This window comes from Oncorhynchus mykiss, chromosome 17 (genome assembly GCF_057628025.1).
Source record: "Oncorhynchus mykiss isolate SJ-2025 chromosome 17, ASM5762802v1, whole genome shotgun sequence".
Taxonomy (NCBI): Eukaryota; Metazoa; Chordata; class Actinopteri; order Salmoniformes; family Salmonidae; genus Oncorhynchus; species Oncorhynchus mykiss.
Genome location: NC_143038.1, coordinates 78942515 through 78958907, shown reverse-complemented (window position 1 = coordinate 78958907; position 16393 = coordinate 78942515). Strand labels below are relative to the sequence as shown.

At 44.4% G+C, this 16393-nt stretch overlaps 1 protein-coding gene across 9 annotated transcripts in view; it reads right to left on the bottom strand.

Annotated features, from left to right (window-relative positions):
- Window positions 1–16393, bottom strand: part of LOC110494846 (E3 ubiquitin-protein ligase makorin-2) — a 76602-nt gene that overhangs the window by 38780 nt on the left and 21429 nt on the right. For 5 of the 9 annotated variants that reach the window (XM_090206542.1, XM_090206546.1, XM_090206538.1 and 2 more), the window contains 2 exons: window positions 15856–15984; window positions 15533–15723 (listed from right to left, as the gene is read on the bottom strand). In XM_090206542.1, coding sequence (XP_090062668.1) covers window positions 15533–15723; window positions 15856–15984 — 320 coding nt within the window. Of the gene's footprint in view, window positions 1–15523; window positions 15724–15855; window positions 15985–16393 lie in introns of all 9 variants that reach the window. The other 4 variants (XM_090206541.1, XM_090206539.1, XM_090206537.1 and 1 more) reach the window with 1 other exon arrangement.

The following is a 16393-nucleotide window of genomic DNA, read 5'->3' as shown; positions in this document are numbered from 1 at the left end:
TCTGCTCATTTCCTGTTTGACGTTTCATCTTGGTTTCGCCTGTAGAATGAGTTCTGTGGCACGCACAGATAATATCTTTGCAGTTCTGGAAACGTTAGAATGTTTTCTTTCCAAAGCTGTCAATTCTATGCATAGTCGAGCATCTTTTCGTGACAAAATATTGCGCTTAAAACGGGCACGTTTTTTTTATCCAATAATGAAATAGCGCCCCTATAGACTTAACTGGTTTGAGAGAGCCAACAAAGAGAACAAAGATAACCCTGAAGGAGCTGCAAAGCTCCACAGCGGAGATTGGAGTATCGGTCCATAGGACCACTTTAAGCTGTACACTCCACAGAGCTGGGCTTTACAAAAGTGTGGCCAGAAAAAAAATCATTGCTTAACTTCTTCGATATAGGGGGAGCTCTTTTAATTTTTGGATTAAAAAAACATTCCCGTTTTAAACAAGATATTTTGTCACGAAAAGATGCTTGACTATGTATATAATTGACAGCTAAGACGTTTCCAAAACTACAAAGATATTATCTGTGAGTGCCACAGAACTGATGCTACAGGCGAAACCAAGATGAAATTTCAAACAGGAAATGCCCCAGATTTTGAAGGCGCTGTGTTCCAATGTCTCCTTATATGGCTGTGAATGCGCCAGGAATGAGCTTACACTTTCTGCCGTTTCCCCAAGGTGTCTGCAGCATTGTGACGTATTTGTAGGCATATCATTGGAAGATTGACCATAAGAGACTACATTTACCAGGTGCTCGCTTTGTGTCCTCCGTCGAAATTATTGCATAATCTCCAGCTGCGTGTATTTTTCCATTTGCTTCCGAGGAGAAACCCATCTGCCACGAATGATTTATCATCGAATAGATATGTGAAAAACACCTTGAGGATCGATTCTAAACAACGTTCGCCATGTGTCTGTCGATATTATGGAGTTAATTTGGAAAAAAGTTTGCCGTTGTAATGACTGAATTTTCGGGGTTTTTTTCTTAGCCAAACGCGATGAACAAATGGAGCGATTTCTCCTACACAAATAATATTTTTGGAAAAACTGAACATTTGCTATCTAACTGAGAGTCTCCTCATTGAAAACATCCGAAGATCTTCAAAAGGTAAATTATTTTATTTGAATGCTTTTCTTGTTTTTGTGAAAATGTTGCCTGCTGAATGCTAGGCTTAATGCTATGATAGCTATCAATACTCTTACACAAATGCTTGTGTAGCTATGGTTGAAAAGCATATTTAGAAAATCTGAGATGACAGTGTTGTTAACAAAAGGGTAAGCTTGTGAGTGAATATATTTCTTTCATTTCATTTGCGATTTTCATGAATAGTTAACGTTGCGTTATGGTAATGAGCTTGAGGCTATGATTACGCTCCTGGATACGGGATTGCTCGACCCAAGAAGTTAAAGAAGAAAAATAAGCAAGCACGTTTGGTGTTCGCCAAAAGGCATGTGGGAGACTCCCAAAACATATGGAAGCAGGTACTCTGGTCAGATGAGCGTAAAATTGAGCTTTTTGGCCATCATGGAAAACGCTATGTCTGGCGCAAACCCAACACCTCTCATCACCCAGAGAACACAATCCCACTGCAATTTCACTGGCTGTTGGCGAGGTGGGACGCTAGCGTCCCACATATCCCAGAGAAGTTAAAACACTTGAGTGTTGCTTTAGCAGTATGCATAGGGTCATTGTCCTGCTGGAAGGTGAACCTCCATCCCAGTCTCAAATCTCTGGGAGACTGAAACAGGCTTCCCTCAAGAATGTCCCTGTATTTAGCTCCATCCATCATTCCTTCAATTCTGACCAGTCCCTGTTGATGAAAAACATCCCCACAGCATGATGCTGCAACCGCTATGCTTCATGCGTCAAATTCAAAAACAGAAATCCCATAATTAAAATTCCTCAAACATACAAGTATTTTACACCATTTTAAAGATACACTTTTTGTAAATCCAGCCAGTGTCCGATTTCAAATAGGCTTTACGCGAAAGCACACCAAACATTTTATGTTAGGTCAGCACCTAGTCACAAAAAACCATACAGCAATTTTCCAGCCAAGGAGAGTGCTGACAAAAATCAGAAATAGCGATTAAATTAAATCACTAACCTTTGATGATCTTCATCAGATGGCACTCACAGGACTTCATATTACACAATAAATGTGTGTTTTGTTCGATAAAGTTAATCTTTATGTCCAAAAACCTCATTTGAAATTGGTATGTTATGATCAGAAATGCATGGTCTCAAACAAACATCCTGTGAAAGTGCAGAGAGCCACGTCAAATTACAGGAATACTCATAATAAAGATTGATAAAAGATACAAGTGTTATGCATGGAAATATAGATACACTTCTCCTTAATGCAACCGCTGTGTCAGATTTCAAAAAGGCTTTACGGCGAAAGCATACCTTGCGATTATGTTAGGTCAGCGCTAGTCACAGAAAAACATCCAGCGATTTTCCAAAGAAGGAGAGGTGTCAGAAAAGTCAGAAATAGTGTTATAAATATTCACTAACCTTTGATGATCTTTATCGGAATGCACTCTCAGGAATCCCAGTTCCACAATAAATGTTTGTTTTGTTTCATCATTCATTTATGTCCAAATACTTCCTTTTTGTTTAGTGTTTGTTTAGTGTTTAGCCCAGTAATCCAAATGCATAATGCGCGATCACTTGTTCAGACGAAATATCAAAAAAGTTCTATTACAGTTCGTAGAAACATGTCAAACAATGTATAGAATCAATCTTTAGGATGTTTTTATCATAAATCTTCAATAATGTTCTAACCGGAGAATTCCTTTGTCTTTAGAAATGCAAATGGAACGCAGCTACCTCTCATGGGCGCACGTGTGATCAGCTAATGGCACTCTGCCAGACCTCTGGTTCAAACAGCTCTCTTTCTCTCCCCCTTCACAGCAGAAGCCTGAAACAAGGTTCTAAAGACTGTTGACATCTAGTGGAAGCCTTAGTAAGTGCAATATGAACGCATAGACACTGTGTATTCGATAGGCAATGACTTGAAAAACTACAAACCTCAGATTTCCCACTTCCTGGTTCGATTCTTTTCTCAGGTTTTTGCCTGTCATATGAGTTCTGTTATACTCACAGACAGCATTCAAACAGTTTTAGAAACTTCCGAGTGTTTTCTATCCAAATCTACTAAGTATATGCATATTCTAGCTTTTGGGCCTGAGTAGCAGGCAGTTTACTCTGGGCATCTTTTTATCCAAGCTACTCAATACTGCCGCCCAGTCCCAAAGAAGTTAAGGGGAAACATTTAAATGTCTTGGAATGGCCTAGTCAAAGCCCAGACCTCAACCCAATTGGAAATCTGTGGTATGACTTAAAGATTGAAGTACACCAGCAGAACCCATCCAACTGGAAGGATCTGGAGCAGTTTTGCCTTGAAAAATGGGAAAAAAACCCAGGGGCTAGATGTGCCAAGCTTATAGAGACATACCCCAAGAGACTTGCAGCTGTAATTGCTGCAAAAGGTGCCTCTACAAAGTATTGACTTTGGGGTGGTGAATAGTTATGCACACTCAAGTTCAGTTTTTTTGTCTTATTTCTTGTTTGTTTCACAATGAAAAATATTTTGCATCTTCAAAGTGGTAGGCATGTTGTGTAAATTAAATGATACAAACCCCCCCAAAAAATCATTTTTAATTCCAGGCAACAAAATAGGAAAAATGCTAAGGGGGTGAATACTTTCACAAGCCACTGTAAATGTTGGAACATCGCTCCTAAGTGGCGCAGCAGTCTAAGGCACTGCATCTCAGTGCTAGAGGCATCACTACAGACCCTGGTTCGATTCCAGGCTGTATCACAACCGGACGTGATTGGGAGTCCCGTAGGGCAGCGCACAATTGGCCCAGCGTCATCCGGGTTCGGGTTTGGCCGGGTTGGGCAGTCATTGTAAATAGATAGTTAAAAAAAAGTTAAATAAATGTAAAACATCGCTGTGGGGACTTGCTTCTATTCAGCCACAACAGCATCAGCGTTCCAATTCAGTCGGCGTTCCAATTCATCCCAAAGGTGTTCAATGGGGTTTAGATCAGGGCTCTGTGCAGGCCAGTCAAGTTCTTCTACACCAATCGCAATAAACCATTTCAATTTGGACCTCACTTTGTGCATGGGGGAATTGTCATGCTGAAACAGGAAAAGGTCCTTCTCTAAACTGTTTCCACAAAGTTGTCTAGAATGTCATTGTATGCTGGAGCATTAAGATGTCCTTTCACTGGAACTAAGAGGCTTAGCCTGAATCATGAAAAACAGCCCCAGACCATTATTCATCCTCCAAACTTTACAGTTGCCACTATGCATTTGGGCAAGTAGCATTCTCCTGGCATCCACCAACCCAGATTTGTCCATCATACTGCAAGGTGGTATTTATAGTTAAATAAAAGTTAAATACATTTCCACTGCTCCAGAGTCCAATAGCAGTGAGCTTTACACAACTCCATCCAACTTTTGGCATTGCACATGGTGATCTTAGGCTTGTGTGCGGCTGCTCGGCGATGGAAACTCATTTCATGAAGCTCCCGACGAACAGTTATTGTGCTGACGTTGCTTCCAGAGGCTGTTTGGAACTTGGTACTGAGTGTTACAACTGAGGACAGACGCGCTACAGCACTCTGCGGTCCCGCTCTGTGAGCTTGTGTGGCCTAATACTTCGCGGCTGAGCCGTTGAAGCCCCTAGACGTTTCCACCTCCCAATAACAGCACTTACAATTGACTGGAACAGCTCAAGCAGGGAAGAAATTTGATGAACTGACTTGTTGGAAAGGTGGCATCCTATAACGGTGCCATGTCACTAAGCTCTTAAGTTAAACATTGGCATTAGAATGGCCTGTCTATGAAGATTGCATGGCTATGTGAAGAAATGTGTTTCTTAGTTCTCAGCTTTTAATTTCCTTAAAACCAGTCAAACTCATGACATTTGGACATTTTGTACAGGAACAATCTTTCCACTGTTTTGGAGTTAATGCTTTTTCTCCCCGGTCCCTAAAGGAAACAACTCAACTTCACAGGTGTAACTAGATTACTAAACACATTCATTAGATCAATGTAAGACCATCTTGAAGTCTAATTTATTTAGTCTTCTAGGCCAGGTCAACAAGTTAAGACAGAAGAGAAGCTGCATGTATCTAACTATAGTTGACAAACAAATGGCCAACCAAATGTTGGAAATTATAAGCAGAAACTTTATTTAAATTATAGTAAATTAATGATAGTAGGCTAAATATGTCATGTACTGTCATGTTGTGTCTTGTCTCTGTCCTTTCCCTTCACCCTGTCTCCCTCTGCTGGTCGTATTTGGTTACCTTTTCTCCCCCGCTTTCCCCCAGCTGTTCCTTGTCTCCTCCTGACTACCTCGTCACCCCGTTTCCCACCTGTTCCCTTTTTCCCTCTGATTAGTCCCCTATATCTCTCTCTGTTTTTGTTCCTGTCCTTGTCGGATTCTTGTTTGTTGTGTTTCATGCCTGAACCAGACTGTCGTCATGTTTGCTGTAACCTTGTCTTGTCCTGTCGGAGTCTGCCGGTCCGTCTGAGCCTACCTATGTTTGGTAATTAAAGAAGCTCTGTTTAAGTTAATTCGCTTTTGGGTCCTCATTCACGCACCGTAACAGAAGAATCCGACCGAGAATGGACCCGGCAGACTCCTGCAGTGCCTTAATAGACTCTGGGGCGGAGGGCTGTTTTATGGACGAGACCTGGGCTCGGGAACATGACATTCCTCTCAGACAGTTAAAGGAGCCCACGGCCTTGTTCGCCCTGGATGGTAGTCCTCTCCCCAGGATTCAGCGTGAGACGCTACCTTTAACCCTCACTGTTTCTGGTAATCATAGTGAAACCATTTCTTTTTTAATTTTTCGTTCACCTTTTACACCTGTTGTTTTGGGCCATCCCTGGCTAGTTTGTCATAATCCTTCCATTAATTGGTCTAGTAATTCTATCCTCTCCTGGAACGTCTCTTGTCATGTGAAATGTTTAATGTCTGCTATCCCTCCTGTTTCCTCTGTCTCTTCTTCACAGGAGGAGCCTGGTGATTTGACAGGGGTGCCGGAGGAATATCACGATCTGCGCACGGTGTTCAGTCGGTCCAGGGCCACCTCTCTTCCTCCACACCGGTCGTATGATTGTAGTATTGATCTCCTTCCGGGAACCACCCCCCCCCCGGGGTAGACTATACTCTCTGTCGGCTCCCGAACGTAAGGCTCTCGAAGATTATTTGTCTGTAGCTCTTGACGCCGGTACCATAGTCCCCTCCTCCTCTCCCGCCGGAGCGGGGTTTTTTTTTGTCAAGAAGAAGGACGGGTCTCTGCGCCCCTGCATAGATTATCGAGGGCTGAATGACATAACAGTGAAGAATCGTTATCCGCTTCCTCTTATGTCTTCAGCCTTCGAGATCCTGCAGGGAGCCAGGTTTTTCACTAAGTTGGACCTTCGTAACGCTTACCATCTCATGCGCATCAGGGAGGGGGACGAGTGGAAGACGGCGTTTAACACTCCGTTAGGGCACTTTGAATACCGGGTTCTTCCTTTCGGCCTCGCTAACGCTCCAGCTGTCTTTCAGGCATTAGTCAATGATGTCCTGAGAGACATGCTGAACATCTTTGTTTTCGTTTACCTTGACGATATCCTGATTTTTTTCACCGTCACTCCAGATTCATGTTCAGCACGTTCGACGTGTCCTCCAGCGCCTTTTAGAGAATTGTCTTTTTGTGAAGGCTGAGAAGTGCACTTTTCATGCCTCCTCCGTCACATTTCTCGGTTCTGTTATTTCCGCTGAAGGCATTAAGATGGATCCCGCTAAAGTCCAAGCTGTCATTGATTGGCCCGTCCCTAAGTCACGCGTCGAGCTGCAGCGCTTTCTCGGCTTCGCGAACTTCTATCGTCGTTTCATCCGTAATTTCGGTCAGGTGGCAGCTCCTCTCACAGCCCTTACTTCTGTCAAGACGTGCTTTAAGTGGTCCGTTTCCGCCCAGGGAGCTTTTGATCTCCTCAAGAATCGTTTTACATCCGCTCCTATCCTTGTTACACCTGACGTCTCTAGACAGTTCGTTGTCGAGGTTGACGCGTCAGAGGTGGGCGTGGGAGCCATTCTTTCTCAGCGCTCCCTCTCTGACGACAAGGTCCACCCATGCGCGTATTTTTCTCATCGCCTGTCGCCGTCGGAACGTAACTATGATGTGGGTAACCGCGAACTGCTCGCCATCCGGTTAGCCCTAGGCGAATGGCGACAGTGGTTGGAGGGGGCGACCGTTCCTTTTGTCGTTTGGACTGACCATAGGAACCTTGAGTACATCCGTTCTGCCAAACGACTTAATGCGCGTCAGGCGCGTTGGGCGCTGTTTTTCGCTCGTTTCGAGTTCGTGATTTCTTATCGTCCGGGCTCTAAGAACACCAAGCCTGATGCTTTGTCTCGTCTCTTCAGTTCTTCAGTAGCCTCCACTGACCCCGAGGGGATTCTCCCTGAGGGGCGTGTTGTCGGGTTGACTGTCTGGGGAATTGAGAGGCAGGTAAAACAAGCGCTCACTCACACTCCGTCTCCGCGCGCTTGTCCTAGGAACCTTCTTTTCGTTCCCGTTCCTACTCGTCTGGCCGTTCTTCAGTGGGCTCACTCTGCCAAGTTAGCCGGCCACCCTGGCGTTCGGGGTACGCTTGCTTCCATTCGCCAGCGTTTTTGGTGGCCCACCCGGGAGCATGACACGCGTCGTTTCGTGGCTGCTTGTTCGGTCTGCGCGCAGACTAAGTCCGGTAACTCTCCTCCTGCCGGCCGTCTCAGGCCGCTTCCTATTCCCTCTCGACCGTGGTCTCACATCGCCTTAGATTTTGTCACCGGACTGCCTTCGTCAGCGGGGAAGACTGTTATTCTTACGGTTGTCGATAGGTTCTCTAAGGCGGCTCATTTCATTCCCCTTGCTAAGCTTCCTTCTGCTAAAGAGACGGCACAAATCATCATCGAGAATGTTTTCAGAATTCATGGCCTTCCGTCAGACGTCGTTTCGGACAGAGGTCCGCAATTCACGTCTCAATTTTGGAGGGAGTTTTGCCGTTTGATTGGGGCTTCCGTCAGTCTCTCTTCCGGCTTTCACCCCCAGTCTAACGGTCAAGCAGAACGGGCCAATCAGACTATTGGTCGCATCTTACGCAGTCTTTCTTTTCGTAACCCTGCGTCTTGGTCAGAACAGCTCCCCTGGGCAGAATACGCCCACAACTCGCTTCCTTCGTCTGCGACCGGGCTATCTCCTTTTCAGAGTAGCCTCGGGTACCAGCCTCCGCTGTTCTCATCTCAGTTCGCCGAGTCCAGCGTCCCCTCCGCTCAGGCTTTTGTCCAACGTTGCGAGCGCACCTGGAAGAGGGTCAGGTCTGCACTTTGCCGTTATAGGACGCAGACTGTGAGGGCTGCTAATAAGCGTAGAACTAAGAGTCCTAGATATTGTCGCGGTCAGAGTTTGGCTCTCCACTCAGAACCTTCCCCTTAAGACGGCTTCTCGCAAGTTGACCCCGCGGTTCATTGGTCCGTTCCGTATTTCTCGGGTCATTAATCCTGTCGCAGTTCGACTTCTTCTTCCGCGATACCTTCGTCGCGTCCACCCGGTCTTCCATGTCTCCTGCATCAAGCCCGTCCTTCGCGCCCCCGCTCGTCTTCCCCCCCCATCCTTGTCGAGGGCGCACCCATCTACAGGATCCGTAGAATTTTGGACATGCGTCCTCGGGGCCGTGGTCACCAGTACCTCGTAGATTGGGAGGGGTACGGTCCTGAGGAGAGGAGTTGGGTTCCCTCTCGGGACGTGCTGGACCGTGCGCTGATCGAGGATTTCCTCCGTTGCCGCCAGGTTTCCTCCTCGAGTGCGCCAGGAGGCGCTCGGTGAGTGGGGGGGTACTGTCATGTACTGTCATGTTGTGTCTTGTCTCTGTCCTTTCCCTTCACCCTGTCTCCCTCTGCTGGTCGTATTTGGTTACCTTTTCTCCCCCGCTTTCCCCCAGCTGTTCCTTGTCTCCTCCTGACTACCTCGTCACCCCGTTTCCCACCTGTTCCCTTTTTCCCTCTGATTAGTCCCCTATATCTCTCTCTGTTTTTGTTCCTGTCCTTGTCGGATTCTTGTTTGTTGTGTTTCATGCCTGAACCAGACTGTCGTCATGTTTGCTGTAACCTTGTCTTGTCCTGTCGGAGTCTGCCGGTCCGTCTGAGCCTACCTATGTTTGGTAATTAAAGAAGCTCTGTTTAAGTTAATTCGCTTTTGGGTCCTCATTCACGCACCGTAACAAAATATCTATGGTGGATCGAACTGCGCAGGTAACCTACTTTCTGAAGTGATCTTTTTGAAAATAGAAGAATATTTCAAAGATAAATACACAACGCAGAGACAGAGTACGAAGGGTCAAGAGGACGAGAAGTCAATAGACAACGATCAACGGAAATAGTGGTTTTTCTGTAATATGGAATCATTTATCAAATGGGTCAGAGACATATGAGGAATTTGTCTATGCAGTGAGCCTGAAATAGGATACTTGTTATTGGGCCATTGGCTCAGTTGTACTGTAAGGACTTCTAATTGGTCAACCACAGGCTAGGGTTTTAAAACTAGATCCTGTCCCTTTGATCTGTGCAGATAATCACAGTGGAGAACCACAGGAGAGCATCACTGGAGAGCATCACCAGTGCAATGTACCTTCCGGAGCGCGTGCTATGGGTGGGTGTTGCTATGGTGACCAGTGAGCTGAGATAAGGCAGGGCTTTACCTAGCAAAGACTTATAGATGACCTGGAGCCAGTGGGTTTGGCGACAGATATTTATAGTGAGGGCCAGCCAACGAGAGCACGCGCTCCGGAAGGTACATTGCACTGGTCATCCCCAAAGCCAACACTTACTTTTGCCACCTTTCCTTCCTGGAACGAATTTCAAAAATCTCTGAAGTTGGAGTCTTATATCTCCCTCTCTAACTTTATGCATCAGCTGTCAGAGCAGCTTACCCATCATTGTACCTGTACACATCCAATGCTTACTTACAGGCTCTAACCAACAGTGCAAAAAAGGTAAACAACAGTAAAAAAGACAGTGAACAATAACAGTTTTACAAACTTGCAGGAGAGAACAATAGTTCCAGTGTTTTCTAAGGGCTCAGCAGTAATTTTCCACTCCCGTGTGGCTTTAAAGTAGTATGTCTGACTTTTCTCTTATCTCTTTCACTCCTTTGCAGGGTTCTGTGTCTATGAATCTCCTTTATCCTTGAGGTGCTTTCTCACAGACACCCTATTTTGACTGCAATAACTCACACATCTCTCAGACCGTTAGTGGTGGGTAGTATATGGGGCTTTGGTGACAAAACGGATAGCCAGTTTGCTGAGTAGAGTGTTGGGGGCTATTTTGTAAATGACATCACCAAAGTCAAGGATATGTAGGATAGTCAGTTTTACGAGGGTATTTTTTATCTTATTTTATTTTTATTTGTTTAACCTTTATTTAACTAGGCAAGTCAGTTAAGAACAAATTCTTATTTTCAATGAAGGCCTAGTTAACTTAACTGCCTGTTCAGGGGCAGAACGACAGATTTGTACCTTGTCAGCTCAGGGATTTGAACTTGCAACCTTCCGGTTACTAGTCCAACGCTCTAACCACTAGGCTACCCTGCCCCATGTTTGGCAGCATGACTGAAGGAGGCTTTGTTGCGAAATAGGAAGCTGATTTCTAATTTTGGATTGGAGATGCTTAATGTGAGTCTGGAAGGAGAGTTTACAGTCTAACCAGACACCTAGGTATTTGTTGTTGTCCACATATTTGAGGTCAGAACCGTCCAGAGTAGTGATGCTAGTCAGGCGGGAGGGTGCGGGCAGAAATTGGTTGAAGAGCATACATTTAGTTTCACTAGCATTTAAAAGGAGTTGGAGGCCATGGAAGGAGTGTTGTATGTCGTTGAAGCTCGTTTGGAGGTTTGCTAGCACAGTGTCCAAAAGGCCTGATGTAGACAGAATGGTGTCGTCTGCGCAGAGGTGGATCAGAGAATCACCAGCAGCAAGAGCGACATCATTGATACAGTTGAAGTCAGAAGTGTACATACACCGTAGCCAAATGCATTTAAACACCGTTTTCACAATTCCTGACATTTAATCCTAGTAAAATTTCCCTGTCTTAGGTCAGTTAGGATCAACATTTTAAGAATGTGAAATGTCAGAATAATAGTAGAGAATTATTTATTTCAGCTTTTATTTCTTTCATCACATTCCCAGTGGGTCAGAAGTTTACATCCACTCAATAAGTATTTGGTTGCATTGCCTTTAAATGGTTTAACTTGGGTCAAACGTTTCGGGTAGCATTCCACAACCTTCCCACAATAAGGTGAATATTGGCCCATTCCTCCTGACAGAGCTGGTGTAACAGTCAGGTTTGTAGGCCTCCTTGCTCGCACACGCTTTTTCACTTCTGCCCCAAAAAATTCTATGAGATTGAGGTCAGGGCTTTGTGATGGCCACTCCAATACCTTGACTTTGTTGTCCTTAAGCTGTTTTACCACAACTTTGGAAGTATGCTTGGGGTCATTGTCCATTTGGAAGACCCATTTGCGACCAAGCTTTAACTTCCTGACTGATGTCTTGAGATGTTGCTTCAATATATCCACATCATTTTCCACCCTCATGATGCCATCTATTTTGTGAAGTGCACCAGTCCCTCCTGCAGAAAAGCACCCCCACAACATGATGCTGTCACCGCCGTGCTTCACGGTTGGGATGGTGTTCTTGAGCTTGCATGCCTCCCCCCTTTTTCCTCCAAACATAATGATGGTCATTATGGCCAAATAGTTCTATTTTTGTTTCATCAGACCAGAGGACATTTCTCCAAAAAGTATGATCTTTGTCCCCATGTGCAGTTGCAAACCGTAGTCTGGCTTTTTTATGGCGGTTTTGGAGCAGTGGCTTCTTCCTTGCTGAGAGGACTTTCAGGTTATGTCGATGTAGGACTTGTTTTACTGTGGATATAGATACTTTTGTTCCTGTTTCCTCCAGCATCTTCACAAGGTCCTTTGCTGTTGTTCTGGGATTGATTTGCACTTTTCACACCAAAGTACGTTCATCTCTAGGAGACAGACTGAGTCTCCTTCCTGAGCAGTATGACGGCTGCGTGGTCACAAAGTGTTTATACTTACGTACTATTATTTGTACAGATGAACGTGGTATCTTCAGGCGTTTGGAAATTGTCCCAAGGACGAACCAGACTTGTGGAGGTTGACAATTTATTTTCTGAGGTCTTGGCTGATTTATTTTGATTTCCCCATGATTTCAAGCAAGCAAAGAGGGACTGAGTTTGAAGGTAGGCCTTGAAATACATCCACAGGTACACCTCCAATTGACTCAAATGATGTCAATTAGCCTATCAGAAGCCTTCTAAAGCCATGACATCATTTTCTGGAATTTTCCAAGCTGTTTAACTACTTGGCGCACCCATCGCGTTAGCGGGATCATTTTCCTCAACATCAGCTGGATTGCAGAGCACCAACTTCAATTTAAATTACTAAAAATATTTGATTTTCATGAAATCACAAGTGAAATATAGAAAAACAGCGTAGCTTGTTGTTAATCCACCTGGCGTGTCAGATTTCAAAAAAGCTTTACAGCTAAAGCAAACCAAGCGTTTATGTAAGGACATCTCTCTCAGCAGACAAAACATTACAAACAGCTAGCAGCAAAGTAGATTGCTTTTCTGACTTTCGTGACCAATCAAATTAATCGCTTACCTTTGATGATCTTTGGATGTTTGCACTCACGAGACTCCCAGTTACACAATAAATGTTCCTTTTGTTCCATAAAGATTATTTTTATATCCAAAATACCTCCATTTGGTTGGCGCGTTATGTTCAGTAATCCACAGGCTCGAGCGGTCACGACATTGCCAGGTCTCTGACCTCCTCCCTATAGGTTGTCAGTGATCAGGCCTACCACCAGGCCTACCACTGTTGTGTCACCAGCAAACTTAATGGTGTCGGACTCGTGCTTGGCCAAGCAGTCGTGGGTGAAGAGGGAGTACAGGAGGGGACTAAGCACACACCCCTGAGGGGCCCCGTGTTAAGGATCAGTGTGGCAGATATGATGCCGCCTACCCTTACCACCTGGGGGCGGTCCGTCAGGAAGTCCAGGATCCAGTTGCAGAGGGAGTTGCAGAGGGAGGGGGTTCAGGGTCCTTAGCTTAGTGATGAGCTTTGTGGGTGCAATAGGTTGAAAACAAAGTCACTATAAACAGACACCCCTTATTATTTTTAACTAATTTGTTTATGCATTTGTCTTAATCTAAATTGTATATTCCACATGCTTTAGCATTATGCTTTGTCCATGCTTTAGAACACGCTTTAGTCCATCAGGCCAATAGATGGCGCTGTTGCACTGTGGCAGTAGGAGAAACGGCAAGTTCTGGCCAAGCATGCGCTCCATTTTAGCCAGAACTATGCAGACGTAAACTTGTGTCCGTTCTTTCTACCATTACAGGTACGCAACAGAACTTTCTAAAACATCAAAATATTGAAAGAATATGTACTAACATGCTATTTAACAACTTTGTCAAGGTATTATCACGTTCAGAAAGGTTTGTTGTTTTTGTGTCCGTTTCCCTGCCACATCCGACGAGCGTCAGAATCAGTGTAGTGGGATTCAATCTTAGTCCTGTATTGACACTTTTCATGTTTGATGGTTCGTCTGAGGGCATAGCGGGATTTGTTATAAGCGTCTGGATTAGTGTCCCCATCCTTGAAAGGTGCAGCTCTGTTGCCTGTAATCCATGGCTTCTGGTTGGGATATGTACGTACGGTCACTGTGGGAACGACATCGTCGATGCACTTATTGATGAAGCCGATGACTGAGGTGGTATACTCCTCAATGCCATTGGATGAATCCTGGAACATATTCGAGTCTGTGCCCGCAAAACAGTCCTGTAGCGTAGTATCCGCGTCATCTGACGAGTCCCTCCTGCTTTAGTTTTTGCTTGTAAGCAGGAATCAGGATAGAATTATGGTCAGATTTGTATGCGTCTCTGTGTGTAGAGTAAAGGTGGTCTAGAATTTTTTTTTATCTCTGGTTACACATGTAACATGCTGGTAGAAATTAGGTAAAACTGATTTAAGTTCCCCTGCATTAAAGTCCCTGGCCACTAGGAGCGCCGCTTCTGGATAAGCATTTTCTTGTTTGCTTATGGCCTTATACAGCTGGTTGAGTGTGGTCTTAGTGCCAGCATCGGTTTGTGGTGGTAAATAAACGCCTACGAAAAATATAGATGAAAACTCTCTTAACTCTCTTGGTAGATAGTGTGGAAAACACTTGGTAGACCAGCTGTTATTGACAAATAGTTTCACACCCACCCCTCGTCCTACCAGACATAGCTGTTCCGTCCTGCCGATGCACAGAAAACCCAGCCCAAATAATATTATCCGTTCGTCGTTCATCCACGACTCGTGAAACATAAAATATTAAATTTTTATGTCCCGTTGGTAGGATAGTCTCAGGCGGAGATCATCCAGTTTATTTTCCAGTGATTGCACGTTGGCCAATAGAATGGATGGTAGAGGCGGGTTACCCACTCGCAGACAAATGCTCACAAGGCCCCCTGAATTTCCTTTTTTTCTTCACACGAATGACTGAGATTTGGGCCTGGTCTCGGAGAGGCAGTATATCCTTTGCGTCGGACTTAAAAGAAAAAAAATCTTCATCCAGTTCGAAGTGAGTATTCGCTGTTCTGATTTCCAGAAGATCTTTTCAATCATAAGAGACGGTGGCAGCAACATTATGTACAAAATAAGTTAAATAATGCGGGGGAAAAAAGCAATACAAAAATATATATAATTGTGTTTTATGCTTATTGCAGACTAGGCAGCTAGTATTACAGTGGTACCCCAACGCTGTGCGGGACAAACTGAGCATTCATTTTCAATAATCAATGTTCATTGATACTACTAAAACAAGAGTGTCTGCTCTGCGTGCATTTTGAGTAGTTGAGACAAAAAGGGTAGAAAAGTTCATTTTACTGTACTAGAGGAGAAGTTGATTGATATGGCTGATTCTGTTGGACCAAACCTCAAATGCAACTAGCGAGTTGAAACCGCTTTTTCACAGGGGAAGATGTGACCTCTCAACGTTGTTGGCGTGAGAGGAAGGGGTAGGGGCTTGGTGTGGTGTGTAAACCATAGAGGAAGGTGCAAAGCGAGAGGTTTCACTCTTGATAAAATCTGTCCAAAATAAGGCCAAAGCTTTTCTATGGGCTTATTTTGTCCTTAAGCTTGTCGCCTGCCTTCCTACCTTTGAGACGACTCCCATTGTTAGGACGGAGACGTGAGCATCTCGTCATTATATACAGATCTCTGGTGTAAATGGGAAGATGCACAGCACAGAAGGAGCGAACGAGACAAGACCAAAAAGACAACATGAGAACATTTAAATGAATGAAATTAATTTGATATATCGCCCAGTCCTAGCGTCATCTCAAAAACAGAATAATAATACTGGTGTGCATGTAAATGTGGTCAGTGAGATTCCACCTTGCATACCTCGATCTCTCAGCACCAGCGGTTTCTTCCCCCCCTGATGCCTGGCTTGGGGTGCAGTGGGGGCGAGAGGTCCAGGCACCCCAGGGGGGATGAAGGCCCCAGCAGTGATGGGGTTTCTGTTAGGGAGGTCCATGGGCACACCTCTCCCTCCTCCTCCACCACCACCACCAGATGGCTTGATGTGGTCATACCTACAACACAGACAGTCCAAACACACACAATGATAATAAACACACATTTACTGAACACTATAGATGAGCATAAAACTCATACAGTAACTGTACATTCCAGCCCATCAGTGTGGTCAGTATATTGGATCTTACCTGCAGCGCTCTCCGTAGGCACACACACCTCTCTGGTAGAACTTACAAATGGTTGAAGGTTTACTGGTGGTCAGGTCATGAGAGAACATGCACCTATTCCCCTCTCGGCAGACTCCATGGAGAAAATACCTGCATAGCAACACACAAAAAAACAGCAGAATAAGCAAGCTAGCTAGCGTGTGGATTAGAGGTCGACCGATTATGATTTTTCAACGCCGATACCGATTATTAGAGGACCAAAAAACCCGATATAAAAATACAAAATAAATAAAATATATATATATATATATTTTTTTAAATCGGCCGATTTAATTGGTATTTATTTGTAATAATAAAAATTACAACAATACTGAATGAATACTTATTTTAACTTAATATAATACATCAATAAAATCAATTTAGCCTCAAATAAATAATGAAACATGTTCAATTTGGTTTAAATAATGCAAAAACAAAGTGTTGGAGAAGAAAGTAATATGTGCCATGTAAGAAAGCTAACGTTTAAGTTCCTTGCTCAACATATGAGAACATATGACAG